The sequence below is a fragment of the Canis aureus genome, chromosome 6 (assembly GCF_053574225.1).
Source record: "Canis aureus isolate CA01 chromosome 6, VMU_Caureus_v.1.0, whole genome shotgun sequence".
NCBI classification, from domain to species: domain Eukaryota; kingdom Metazoa; phylum Chordata; class Mammalia; order Carnivora; family Canidae; genus Canis; species Canis aureus.
The window spans coordinates 13,963,484-13,978,287 of NC_135616.1; the positions used below are offsets into that span (position 1 = coordinate 13,963,484).

General features: G+C 39.0%; 1 protein-coding gene across 2 annotated transcripts in view; it reads right to left on the reverse strand.

The window, feature by feature from the left end:
- USP14 (ubiquitin specific peptidase 14) overlaps positions 1–11,733 on the reverse strand; it is a 44,634-nt gene extending 32,901 nt beyond the window's left edge. The window contains exons 1-3 of one of the 2 annotated variants that reach the window (XM_077900208.1): positions 11,465–11,733; positions 7,418–7,563; positions 5,285–5,317 (exon numbers count right to left, since the gene is read on the reverse strand). In XM_077900208.1, the coding sequence (XP_077756334.1) occupies positions 5,285–5,317; positions 7,418–7,563; positions 11,465–11,633 (348 nt within the window). In that variant the 5' untranslated portion in view covers positions 11,634–11,733. The remainder of the gene's footprint in view (positions 1–5,284; positions 5,318–7,417; positions 7,564–11,464) is intronic. The other variant, XM_077900207.1, reaches the window with a different exon arrangement.
- Between the last annotated feature and the right edge of the window lie 3,071 nt (positions 11,734–14,804).

Below are 14,804 nucleotides of genomic sequence, written 5' to 3' on the forward strand. Positions count from 1 at the left end.
AAAAAAAGAATATCTTGGATATTATGAACAATTTTATGCCAATAAATTCAATATATTTAAACAAATTTTCTCAAAAGAGAAAACTCGTCAAAACTGACATTAAAAGACAGAAAATCAGGAAAGCCCAGGTGGCCCAGCGGTTTAGCGCCGCCTTCAGCCCAGAGCATGATCCTGGAGACCCTGGATCGAGTCCCATGTCAGGCTCCCTGCATGGAGCCTGCTTCTCCCTCTGCCTGTGTCCCTGCCTCTCTCTCTGTCTCTCTCATGAATAAATAAATACAATCTTTAAAAAAAAACAAAAACAAAAATAAAATCGGGATGCCTGTGTGGCTCAGCGGTTGAGCATCTGCCTTGGCTCAGGGCATGACCCTGGAGTCCTGGAATCGAGTCCCACATCAGGCTCCATGTGAGGAGCCTGCTTCTCTCTCTGCCTGTGTCTCTCCCTTTCTCTCTCTGTCTCATGAATAAATAAATAAAATAAAATAAAAATATTTTTTAAAAAATAAAAACATCTAAATACTTTGTATCTATTAAAGAAATTGAATTATCAGTCAAATTCCCATAAAGAAAATCCAGGTCCAGATAAAATTCACTGGTAAATTATTTCAAGTATTTACAGAAATAATACCAATTTTACACAAACTCATTCAGAGAAGAGAGGGTAATATGTCCCCAAATAAAAATACTAATATCCCTCAAGAATATATATACAAATTACCTTTTTTTTAAAAAAGGTAAAAATTCAATCTAGCAATACATAAATGAGATAAATAAATCATGACTCAAGGGGATTTTTTTTTTTTTCAAGGGGATTGTCCCAGTTCTCAAAGTGTTTGTGGACCACTACTGATCTCTGAAACTTTCACAGAGCGAACAAGATGAAAACTATTTTCATAATACTAAAATGTGATTGTCCCTTTTTCACTGTGCTGACATCTGCACTAATGGTGGTAAATCACTAGAGGCCAAAAATATTAACAATATTGAACTCTGATAGCAAAGTAATGCTATCAAATGAACTGTTAAAAATTATTAATTTTCTTAAATCTCAACCTTTGAATACATTTCTTTTTGATATTCTGTTGAAATCAACAGAATTTGTAATGAAATAGGAAGCACTCGTTAAAAAAAAAAAAAGAAAAACTTACTTGTCCTTCAAGATCCTACCAAGATCTCCTTTGGTAGGTATTTGAATAAACTGTGGTACATCCAGAAAATGGACTATATTCAGCACTAAAAAGAACTGAACTACTACTAAAGCCATTTAAAAGAGATGGAGGGGGGCAGGCCGAGTGGCTCAGGGGTTTAGTGCCGCCTTCAGCCCAGGGTGTGATCCTGGAGACCCGGGATCAAGTCCCATGTCAGGCTCCCTGCATGGAGCCTGCTTCTCCCTTTGCCTGTGTCTCTGGCCCGCCCCCCCCCCCCCCAACCGGGTCTCTCATGAATAAATAAATAAAATCTTTCAAATAAATAAATAAAAGACATGGGAGAACTTAGATGCATACTAAGTAAAAAAAAGTCAATCTAGGGACACCTGGGTGGCTCAGTGGTTAAACGTCTGTCTTCCGCTCTGGGCGTGATCCCAGATTCCAGGATCCGGTCCCGCATCGGGCTCCCTGTGGGGAACCCACTTCTCCCTTTACCTATGTCTCTGCTTTTTTTTTTTTTTCTTTTCTTTCTTTTTCAAAGATTTTATTTATTTATTCATGGCAGACACAGAGAGAGAGAGGCAGAGACACAGGCAGAGGGAGAAGCAGGCTCCACTCTGATGTGGGACTCAATCCTGGGTCTCCAGGATCACACCCTGGGCTGAAGGCGGCGCTAAACCACTGGGCCACCGGGGCTGCCCTCTTTCTTTTCTTTTCTTTTCTTTTCTCTTTTCTTTTGGTCTGTCTCTCATGAATAAATAAATAAAATCTTTTTTAAAAAATTTTTAAAAAGAAAAGGAAAAGTCAATCTGAAAAGGACATATACTGTAGGATTTCAATTACATGACATTCTGGAAAGAGGTGAAAACAATGAATACAGTAAAAATATCGATGGTTTTCAGGGGGTTCAAGGGATGAATAAGCAGAGCATACAGAATTTTGGGGCCAATAAGACTCCTCTGTTTGACACTTTAATGGTGAATACATCATTGTAGGTCTTCATACATTTGTCCAAACCCACAGAATGTACAATACCAAGAGTGAATCCTAATGTAAACCATGGACTGGTTTACACTGGGCAACAATGATGTGTCAATGTAAGTTCATCAATTATAACAAATGTGCCATCCTGGTAGGGGATGCTGGCAATGGAGGAAGCTCTGCATGTGTGGGGTAGAGGATATATAGGAAAGCTCTGTTTCTTCTACTCAGTTTTTGCTGTGATCCTAAAACTGTTCTGAAAAATAAAGTCTATGGGGCCCTAGGTGGCTCAGTTGGGTAAGCATCTGCCTTGGGCTCAGGTCATGAACCCAGAGTCCTTAGATTTAGTTCTACATGGGGCTCCCTGCTCCGAGGGGAGTCCTGCTTTTCCCTCTCCCTCTGCTACTCGTGCTCTCATTTACTCACTCTCTCAAATAAATAAAATCTTAAAAAAAAAAAAAGTCTCTTAAAAAACTATCAGTGGGGCGCCTGGGTAGCTCAGTCAAACTGTCCAACTCTTGATTTCGGCCCGGGTCATGATCTCAGGATGGTGAGACTGAGACGTGCGTCAGGCTCCTGCTGGGCAGAGTCTGCTTAAGATTCTCTCTCTTACTCTCTCCTCTCTGCCCCTACCTCCATCCCTCTAAAAAAAAAAAGTGTGTGTGTATGTGTGTGTGTGTCTATAGAAATAACACATCTGCATACCAAAGTATGATCATTTTCTTCAGGATAAGCTTGTGTAAATGTCTGAGTTGCAAAGTGGACTAGTTGCTTTTTCAATGACTATTATCTTTACTTAAAACTACTACAAATTATGGGTTTTTATACTCAAATATTTAGCCAACATTTTCTCAAAAATAAATGGAGTCTGCTGCCTTAAGAAAAACAACTGACTATATATAGTTAATTGCCAATGACAAAATTAGAGCTTTCAAGTGAAAATTAGCATTTTATATCTGTCATTATGTACTTGTTATCTTTCCAGTTACAAATAGATTTTCATGTACAAAGGTCACTGATGTGATTTCTACCACAAACTAACCAATAATAAGCTAGTATATGTTGAGTTTGAGTGTACTATGAAAGAAGGATGTTTACAATTTTATCCAAAAAGATGTCTCCCATTCCCAACTATTTAACTGTGTGAAGGCATATTTCTTGTATGTACCTCAACTAAAACAGCATATTACAACAGATTGAATGCAAAGACAAATATGAGAATTCAAATACCTTCTTTAATAGAAGCTAGGTTTTCAAGAGATTTGTGAAAATACAGAACACTGCCAGTCCTTCACAATATTTTTTGGAAAACATTTAAAAATATAAAATTAACATGTAACTGGTTTGTCATTGTTATTTCTAAATAAATAGGTTTTTTATTTTTTATTTATTTATTTTTTTTAAATAGGTTTTTTAATTCCAGTTTTAATTTCTAATAGGATAAATATCAATAGATATAACATATAGATGAAACTCTTCGGGGTTTAAAAATAGTAATCTTTAGGAATATAAATGGGCCTGCAAAAACCAAAAACCTTGAGAGCTGCACATCCCAGAAATACAATGTTTAACAATTAAAAATTAATGAGACTGGGACACCTGGGTGGCTCAGCAGTTAAGCGTCTGCCTTTGGCTTAGGGCGTGATCCTGGAGTCCCAGGATCGAGTTCCACATCGGGCTTCCTGCATAGAGCCTGCTTCTCCCTCTATCTATGTCTCTGCCTCTCTCTCTCTCTCTCTCTGTGTCTCTCATGAATAAATAAAATCTTTAAAAAAAAAATTGAGACTAACCAGATTATCAGAATAAAGTAAGAAAATCATATGATCTTCTTAATAAAATTCAACAGCCATTCATAATTTAAAAGGTCTTAGTGAACAAGCTAGGATAAGACAAAGATGCCCATTCTCACCACTTTCTATTCAACACTATATTAGAAGTCCTAGCCCAGGGAATTAAGGCAATAAAAAGAAACAGAAGTCATAAAGATTGAAAAGGAAGAAGAAAAATTCTTCTAAAATCTGCAAATGCAAATAACAAGATCATGTACATAAAAAATGCCCAATGGAATCTAAAAAATAACTAATGAAACTATTAAGTGAATTTAGCAAGGTCACAAGATGAAAATAAACTACATTTTTTTTTTTAATTTTTATTTATTTATGATAGTCACAGAGAGAGAGAGAGAGAGGCAGAGACACAGGCAGAGGGAGAAGCAGGCTCCATGCACCGGGAGCCCGACGTGGGATTCGATCCCGGGTCTCCAGGATCGCGCCCTGGGCCAAAGGCAGGCGCTAAACCGCTGCGCCACCCAGGGATCCCCATAAACTACATTTTTATAATCTACCCATAAACACTGGAAAACAAAAATTTTTTTAAATATAATTTTCAACAGCCTGAAATCTTAAGTTCAGAGAATCTAACAAAAACCACAGAGATCCTACATTAATAAGCTACAAAACCCAGCTAAGAGAAATCAAGACCTAAATAGAGAACATCATATTTAAGGATTTTAATACTCAATACTGTTAAGATGCCCATTTTCCCCAAACTAACCAAACAATACAATCTCATAATTCCAGGAGTCCATTTGTAAAAACTGACAGACTTATTCTGGTTATAAGGAAATGCAAAGGAGCTAAAACAGCTACAATATTCTTGCAGAAGTTGGAGAACCTATACTATGTTATTTGAAGACTTACTATAAAGCTTTAATAACTAAGACCATGGGTACCAGCATAAGTTATAATCAAATATATCAATGAAATAGGAGTCCAAAAATAAACCTACATATAATGGATTTTCAAGAAAGACTCTAAAGTAAGTCAATGGGAAAAGGAAAGTATTTTCAATAGATACCAATGAAACAACTGGATATATATATATATATGGAAAAAAAAGCATTTGGAATGCATTTGTGTGTAATAATTAAGAAACTGAATTATAGGGCGCCTAGGTGGCTCAGTTAGCATCTGCCTTTGGCTCAAGTTGTGATCCCAGGGTCCTGGGATCAAGCCCCACATCGGGGTCCCTGCTCAGTGGAGGGCCTGCTTCTCCCTCTCCTGCTCCCCCTGCTTGTGCTGTCAGATAAATAAAATGCTAAAAAAAAGAAAAAAAGAATGAAACTGAATTGTAACAAGGGCTCTTATAATACTTACATTTTTTATTTTGAGGTTTCCCCAATCATCATCCTGTTTTAAAAACAAATGAAAAACATTTAACTCCTGTATAAATTGAACATATTCTAATAATCAATTAATTTTAAACTACTCCAAAACAGAATAAATTTTTTCTGTAGGCAGATTTTACTTAAGATTACTATAATCAAAAGTATTTTTTCAAATGGAGTCTTAAAGCTGGTAAGTCTAACAAAAGCCTAAACTACAAGACAATCTAAAAGACAACGTGACAGTACCAAAAAGACTAAAAAACACCTGAATGATGACAGATACTAACTTTTTGCATATTTGTTACATGTATGGAACCAACAAAGCTAATAATCAGCTTATGTGACAGGAATGAAGAGTAACTTGTGAAATAGGTCTACATAATTAGAATTATATAATTTATTGTCCAAAGCAGGAGATTCTTGAGAATGAAAGTGCTATTAAAAATTATACTAGGACTACCAGAGGCAAACTAACCCTTAATAACTTTTCTTAAGTCCACAAACGTTTTTCAAGTCTTAAATTTCACATTAAGCAATTAAATACTTTTTCAATTGTTTCAATTGAAACAATTTTTAATGTCATGATTAGCCCACAGGTATCTTGAAATACTGCAGCTAAGCTCTCTCCCTTCACAGGATGTCATTTCCATAGTATTCCTTCCTTTATATAGATGATGCCAGGCTCCCAATATCCTCCTCTTTGGTGGTGCCACTAATTATTTCTTTGGACATCTTGCTTCAAAGTGCAACAGTAACTTCCTAAATGTCCTTCTCAGTTTAAGGGCCATTACTACTAATCGTAAGAAATGATAACTATATATGCTCACTCAGATCACTTACTTATCTGAGGGTACACAAAAATGAAAAATGAACTGAGATCTGCTTAATTTGTATATTGCATGCTCTTCTGGTGCCTTGCTATAGGTTACCTAAATCTCTGATGCTAAGTTTTCTCATTTATGAAATCATAAAATATATTTATTTACTCTCCTCATTTTAAGAATACATACAATTGGGAATTAATGAAAATAAAAGTCTGGCACAGAATAATTATTCATTAAGTGATAGCTATTTAGTAGTCAGTTTCATTTAATTACCATCTTTCTGTAATTCTCCATAGTACACCACCAATATACAGCTCATCACAAATTGGGCTATCAAGTTTCGAATGACTGAACACTCATATTGCACCTTGGAGGGGAAACAATGTGTTCTTCACCAACATTAGTTTTACTGCCCAGCTGAGGGGCAACCAAGCCATATCTCTAAAGCTAACAACTGCTCTTTGGCATTTCATATCTAACTCTTGAGGATAATATTTTTTTAAACTATACTTCTACCGTATTACAAACAACAATAATGCTTGCATCTTTTTGTGGCCTGTCACCAATGATGCCAGTAAGCTTAGATTCCTACCTGTAGTTGATGTGACCATTCCATGGAACTAAAGGAAAAGTAATGTTCTCTCTTTTTAAACAAAAATTTTTTATCCCACTTCCAAACAGGTTTTAAACAGTGATTATTCCTAAGCAATAGCTCTTTTTTAATGCATAGAATATTAAACAGGCTAAAAGAAAAAATTAACAGTTTTCCAGTATTCCAGAGCCAGTGCTTTGGTAAAGATGTTGAAATATTTTGAATTTGAATATTCAAATGAATGTAAAGAAATACCTTTTATAGTCTTTTTTTTTAAAGTCTTTTTTTAATCTACCATATTGTTCCATGTTTTAACAGAATATTTTCTTCACTCCATAAAAGAAAACTACTAAGGAGATAGATAGATAGATAGATTTTTGTATTAATCTAAACAAAATAAAATACTTTTAACACACAGGAAAAAATTCCAAACAGAGACAAATGGAAAGTTCCTTACTCTTTTGACGCCTAGGAATATTCACTGGATACAATGCATTTTAAAATGAAAAGTTTAATGATGCTTTTATAATACAGTGTTTTGAAATGGCTACAATGTTCCTTCCTACACTAACATGAATAAGACAGTTATAAATTCAGACTATCTACTCTAGCCAAATTAAAAAAACATCTCAAGTGACACACTTTTTGGTGTTTGTTTCCACTAATTATATAGTAGTATATAATAAAAATTTGGACTACATTTTACCTTCAATGTTCCTCCTTTCACCATAACTTTCTGTCTGGCCGGTTGGACTCCAGTCAGTGCAAAAAGCTGAGCCTTAAACACCATTGGAGGTTCATCAGTGTTCAATTCTACACCTTCAAATTTTTCCTTTCCCCATTTCACGGTAACTGCAAGCAAAACCATAATTTTTTTTCATTTATTAAAATAAAAGAACTTCAGACTTAGAAGATCCCTAGGGACCCATTATTTTGGCTTTCAAGAACTAGCTTATGCCATTCCTCTTTACATGCTCAAAATGCTTACCTAATCAGGACTAACTTGAACATAGAAGGTCCTCAATAAAATGTAATTCAATCTAATCCAACTTATTTGATAAATAAAACTAAGCCTTATGAGATGATTGATTTACTAGTCACAAAACTAGTTAGTAAACATTCAAGTGTTCTGAATCCTACTCTAATAATCTCAACAAAATATCACTTTGGAATATTTCCCAGAATAAGGTTCACAGACTTCAAAATGTGTTTAAATAAATAATTATTAAAATCAGTACTTAGTGCGGGAATAGAAAGACTAAAGAAGTTAGAAAGATAACTTGAAAAAAATAAAAAAAAATTATTGGAAAAATAAAGCATATTTAAAACAGGTTAAAGAATACAGATTCTGGATTATAAGAAGAATGGTTCCATGGGAAAATTGAAAGGTTTTGGTTCCTGAGCAAGAGGTAGTCAAATATTAAGAATCTAAAGATACAACTAAATCATTAAAAAACATAGAAATCCTACATCAGTCATTTGGATGGCTATTTAAAAAAAAGAGGGGATCCCCGGGTGGCTCAGTGGTTTGGCGCCTGCCTTTGGCCCAGGGCGCAATCCTGGGGACCCGGAGTCGAGTCCCGCGTCGGATTCCCGGCATGGAACCTGCTTCTTCCTCTGCCTGTGTCTCTGCCTCTCTCTCTTTCTCTCTATCATGAATAAATAAATAAATAAATCTTAAAAAAAAAAAGGGGGGGGAGGAAGAAAATACCAAGTACTGGTGAAGATGGAGAAAAACTGGAACCCCTGAGCATTCCTTATGGGAATATGAAACAGCACAGCCACTGTGGAAAAAAGTATGGTGGTTCCTCAAAAAATTAAACTTACCATATGACTCAAAAATTCCATTTCTAAGTATACACTCAAAAGTGTTAAGCAGGGTCTCAAATATTTATATACCCGTGTTCATAGTGCATTACTCACAAGAGCCTAAAAGATGTGAGCGACCCAAGTTGTCCATCAACAGATAAACGGGTGAACAAAATGTGGTTCAGACATAAAATGGATCTTATTCAGCCTTAAAAAGTAACAAAATTCTTATACATGCTATACAACATAGATGAACCTTGGAGACATTATGCTAACCAAAATAAGCCAGATACAAAAAGACAAATTTTATTATTCCCCTTATGTAAGGTACCTACAGTAGTCAAATTCATAGAGACAGAAAGTGGAATGGTGGTTGTCAGGAGGCTGGGGGGAAGAGGATATGGAGAGTTATTGTTTTATGGGTACACAATTTCAGTGCAGGAACATGAACAAGTTCTGCAGGTGAATGCTGATGATGGTCACACAACAATATGAATGTACTTAATACCAAAAAATATAATTTTAAAATGCTTAAAATAGTACATTTTTCACGTATATTTTACCATATAATTAAAATTTCAATCGGCATCATAAAATAGCTAACTTTTGAAATCCATAAAAATAAGTAAACACAATATACATAGCTCGTTTCCACTGAAAACTTCATATCTACTCAAATGAGAATCTCACAATTAGCTGTTTTCCTAATAACACCAAAATATGAAAAACTAATCCTTATTCCAAATCTCAATTCCTTCACTAGTTCAATTATTGTGTTTAGCACTCATTAAGCCCAGAACAAGCTCTAGGAAGACTCTATGAACTTAGATTCTAATAAGAGAGAAAAGGGGCAGAAAAGGTCAAAATAATTAACAATACAATATAAATATTATAAATGCCACAGGATCACAGTGGAATGCTTCATGAGTGAAGGATTCCCTGGAAGAAGTGGTAACTTTGGGTTCTAATTATCAACATTGAGTTGAGTCTTAAAAAAAAAAAAAAAATTAGCCACTTAAAATATAAGCATATCTGAAATTGATAAGAAAAACATCAAAAGCATAAAACTGGATTATGTGTTCTGAGATTTGAGTAATTCCCCGAGGGGAGACAAAGAGGCTGAAACTGGAAGGTGGTCAAGGATCAAGTTAAGGAAGATAACAGAAGTCATGTTAAAATATACAGGAGGTTTTGGGCTTTGTGTTATAAAAATGCAAAATCTGTGAAAGGTTTTCATAAAGACCACCTTGGTCTGCTTTGCACATCAGATCACTCTTGTAACAGCTGGAAAATGGGTCTGAAGTGGGCACAACTGTAATTCTGAAATAAACTAGAACAGAGAATAACACGAGCAAGAGACTAAACCAAAAGAATATTAGATATAATGAAGAGGAACCTATCTGAAACTGATTTAGCTGTGTCACCATGAGCAAGTTACTGAAACTTTCTGCTTATCCATCAAAGAGACTTGTACCAGTATTATACCATTATGTTGAAGATTTAAAAAAAGCAACATGTATAAAAACACTAGCTTTGTGCCAGGTATACCAGGTGTTCACTTATTTTTACAGCACTTAACCATATACAGACCTATTTAATTCTCTGCTAAAACTCATGAAATGGTACCTGAAATACTCTCATTTTAATATAGGGGTTTTTGTAGAACCTGAAAACATAAATTCTCAATATGGAGAGGTCAAAGGAGGAAATCCTAAAAATCTACTCCAATTCTCTCATTTTGGAAATAAGGAAAAGATACGATTAAATATTTACGATAGAACTTAACGTTAAGATAGATAGTTTGGGGAATATAAGTATTTTTTGAGGGGAACAAAGAGAGGGGTTGGTGTTGTGAGTCCACCAGTGTGTTTAAGTCCAGCATACACTGGCATTTATTGCTATCAATTAATAACTCTTCCTTTCTACGTTGCGTAAATAGACTCTGTCAAAGTACCATTCTCCTGTTAATCGTGGCTTTAGAAAGGTTCAGCAATCATTAAAGTATTCAAGATTCTAGGCCATTAAGAATCCACCTCAAGATTAAACATTATTCCTTTGTTTCATATCCTTCTTTGGAAAAAGCTGAATCTTTCATAAAGGAATGATCATGGAGTTGGGTATGGCCAATGAATCACACGCCCACAGCGAACCGAAGTCACCACTTAGGTGCCATTTTGAGTAAGAATCAGCAACAGCAAGGTCCCTTCACTAGTGAAAATGTGATCGCTGGCCAGGAATACCTTGGGACTGCCTGAAGCAAAATAAAATAAAAACTGTCAATCGCCGTTTAAAAGGAAATGACGCCTGCAGGTATTTGTATTCCTCTAAGTCTGAAAGCTAACAGCACGCCTCAGGAGTGGAAACCCAATACACAACGTTTGAGGAAACGAAAACGAAGCAAGAAGTTCACGATCTACCTCTGGATAAAAACTGAAATTGGTACCAAAAAAGGGGGTGTTTGAGCCAAAGGCGGCAAGGAGTAAGCTGTGGGGAGCTGGCTGAGGTAAACCCCAAGCACGACGGAGGAAGGCTAAGCTTCCATCCTCCCGTACCTCAGGCTTCCCCCTCCCTGACTCTCCCTCTCCGCAGCTACCACCGAGCCCGGGCCCGCCCCGGGGGCCTCCGGACACACCCTCACCTCCCCGGGCTCACCAGGACGGCGACAGAAACTATTCTGCAGAGTCACCACTCGCGGAGACGGACTCGCGCTCCCCATCCCCACTCCCGCCCACCCCGCCCAGAAGGGACAGCGGTCCCTCGAGCTGCGGAGCTCGCAAACAGCGGGCTGAGAGAAAGCGGCCAGGGTCGTCGCCACGCAGTCGCCTCCCACCAGGCCGGCCGGCCCCCTCCCCCGCCCCGTCCTCAGCCCGGTGCCAGCCCTGCAGGCCCGGCCTACTCGAGGCCTAGGCGCGGGACCGGACTGCAGGGTGAGGAAGGAGCTCACCGGAATAAAGCGGCATGGCGGCTCGAGAGGCGGCGGCGGCGGCGGCGGCGGTGCAGGAAGGCTGGGCCTGGCAAGGGCGTCGAAGGGAAAGGGACGCGATGAAGCTGTGGCGGCGGCGGCCGAGGCGGAGGCGCGGTGGTGGCGGCAGCACGGGTGCGACGAGTCTCATTCAAACCGGCCACTGCCGATGACGCAGCAACACGCAGTTTGCCCGCCCGCGGACCCACACGGCGGCTGCAGCCGAAGACCCGGCGCGGAGCAGGGCGAGGCGGGGCCTGGAGGGTGCGGGGCTGAGGGAGGTGGGAGGGAAGCCGCGCGAGGCGGCGGGCGGGCGGGCGGGCCGGGCGCGCGGCCCCTGCGCCAGTACAGGTGCGCGCCTGCGCAGTGCGGTGCGCTGCGCTGCGCTGACCGAGCCCACCGCGGAGGGGCCGGCCCTGCCCTGCCGCCCGCCCCGCTGGCCCCTGTGCCAGTGCGAACCTGGTACCCTGCAGCTGCCTTTTTTTTTTTTTTTAAGATTTTATCTATTTATTCATGAGAGACACAGAGAGAGAGAGAGAGGAGCACAGACACAGGCAGAGGGAGAAGCAGGCTCTGCAGGGAGCCCGACGTGGGACCCGATCCGGGGTCTCCAGGATCACGCCCTGGGCTGAAGGTGGCGCTAAACTGCTGAGCCACCCGGGCTGCCCTGCAGCTGCCTTTTAAAAAAGGAAAAAAATGTCTCTCTCTTCTTTTTTTGAAAGGGCTCGACTAGAGCCAGGCATTTTTTGTTTGTTTGTTAATATAGCCGGTGGAAGAGCCGAGAGAGGCCTTGCTCCGCCCCTCACCTGGTCAGTCTGCTTACGGATAAAAATTATCCAGCTCTCCCTTTCAGGGTTTTGTGACAATATGCGTGTCAAAAGGCGTTGAATACTGCAGAGACAGGCCTGCCCTGATTGTAATGTATTAGTGTTGTTTCTAACAACCGGTTGCGACCCTAGGTTGCATCTAGTAAGGTGGCAGGAAGAAAAATGCCCTGTGACAGGCGCGGGGACTTGCACTCAGCTGCCTTGGACCTGTTTCCCCAATCTGGGAAAAAGAGAATTCAACTGGATGGTTTCTGAAGCCTCTTCAGAGTCCAGGTCATCATGAGAGAAGTAAATCCAAGCATTCTAGATGAGAAGTAGAGCCTGTAAGTGAAAGGACAGATTTCAGAGATTCAAGTCAAATTTGAGGTGCTTTCTTACCTTACAGAGGCTTTACAATGATTCCAAATGCCACAAAAGTTTTGAAGCTGTCCATGTTTCAAGACGTAGATTGTCCCTATTTCAAAACGCTACAACCTGTTTGGAGACCCATTTCATGAATGTACATCAGGAGTCATACCCTTTGCTACTTCAAGACCTATCATGAGAATACGATCCAAAATGTGAGGGAAACAACACAATGATGCTGTAGAATATTTTTAAAGTGATATATTAAGTGGAAAGAGTATCAAATTTATTGAGCACTATGATTGCAGGTAATAAAATTAATGGTTATAGATTAAGACTTGTCTGAATCCGGTTGGTACTGGCTGTGTGACCTCTCAACTTCAGTTTCCTTCTCGATGAAACCAAGAATATTATCTATATTACAAGATTCTGACGAAGATTAAATAACCAACTGAACCACCCAGGTGCCCCAAACTTCCGTTTCTTTAATGTCTAGACTATAAACAGAAATCATCTAGTGGATACTCTGGAATTATTTGATGCTGTGAGAACTGGATGTGAGAGCAACCTATTTTTGACTTACTCATTCAATAGGTACTCAGAGTCTTCTAGAACAAGTCTGTCTTCAGCTCACACTGACCAACACTTCAGTAAAACTAACTTCTAGCCTTGAATTTAAGACAAATGGAACAGAGGGAGGATATGGCCCAGTGCTAGCAACTAAAAGGAAATGTCAAAGGAAATTTGTATAGCTAGCCTTCCCAAATCTCAGCAGGAATTATAGATGATAGCAGCCTTGCCCTGTATACCATATGTTGTTAAGCCCTGGTCTACATGTGTTTAATGCATGCAATCTTCTGCTTAAGGTTGACTTCTTTAAATAATGAATATATTAGTAATATCTTAACCAACATGTTTATAAATAAATAATGTCTGTAAAATGTAGCCAAGTATCAGAAAAGTTTTTAGTTGCTGAACTACCTGTGGTTTCGTGCTTAAAATACCCACTCCTCATCTGGCCAGTAGATATTTTATCTAATTTTAAGGTCTTTATTTAATGGTAATTCTTTCATACACACATAAGGCCTCCTCCTACAATTACCCTTTCTATCAAGTACTGTTCATTTAAATGTTTGGTCCTCTTATTCAACAAGTACATATTAAGTGCAGACACTCAATGTAAAATCTGCGAATACAAAGATGAATCAAAAGTCCTGCCCTCATATGACTGAGAATCTACTAGGAATATTGAAATATGCACAGATTAGGGGGCACTTGGTTGGCTCAGTCAGTAGAGCATGTGACTCTTGATCTCGGGGTCATGAGTTCAAAGCTCATGTTGTGTATAAAGATTACTTAAAATCTTGAAAAAAAAGCAAGAAATATGCACAAATTAACTCCATGGCCCTCTGAATTAAAGCTCTTGGCTATAAACAATGGAAGGAATTTATTGGTAGAATATAGGGTAAGCTAATAGAATCGATAGGAAAACTTGTGAACCAAGCACAGATAATGGATGGGCACCAAGGGATATGGGCAGCAGGGAACATAGGTAAGGTCATGTCACAGAAACAGTCTGGCCACTCTTACCATCACTTCCATGAGTAATTTCTAATTCCTTGTCCACCTCAATCCCTCAAGATTCTGCGTCCTGATCAAGAATATATAATTAGCTAATGATGAGGAAAGGAGTGTCTGGCTCTGCCTCCCGTGTAGACATATTGGGGTATAGGACATTGGATGCCCCAAATGGAAGAGCTGTATATTTGTTTTCTATTGCTGCTTTAACAAATTATCACACATTTACTGGCTTAGGGCAACACAAATGTATCATCTTACTGTTCTGGCAGACAGAATTCAACAGTGGTCCCAATCTTAAGGTGTTAGCAAGACTGTGCTCTTTCCGAAAGCTCTAGGGGAGAATCCAGTTCTTACCTTTCCCAGATGCTAGAGGATGTCCACAGTCCTTGTCTTACTGCCCCTTCTAGCAACAGCATCCCTCCAAACCCTGCTTCCATCCTCATAGCTCTGCCCCGACTCTAATCCTCTGCCTCCCTCTTTATAAAGATGCTGTATTACATTGGTTGCACCTGGATAACCCAGGGTAATCTCATCTTAAAATCCTTAATCACATCTTCAAAGTTCCTTTT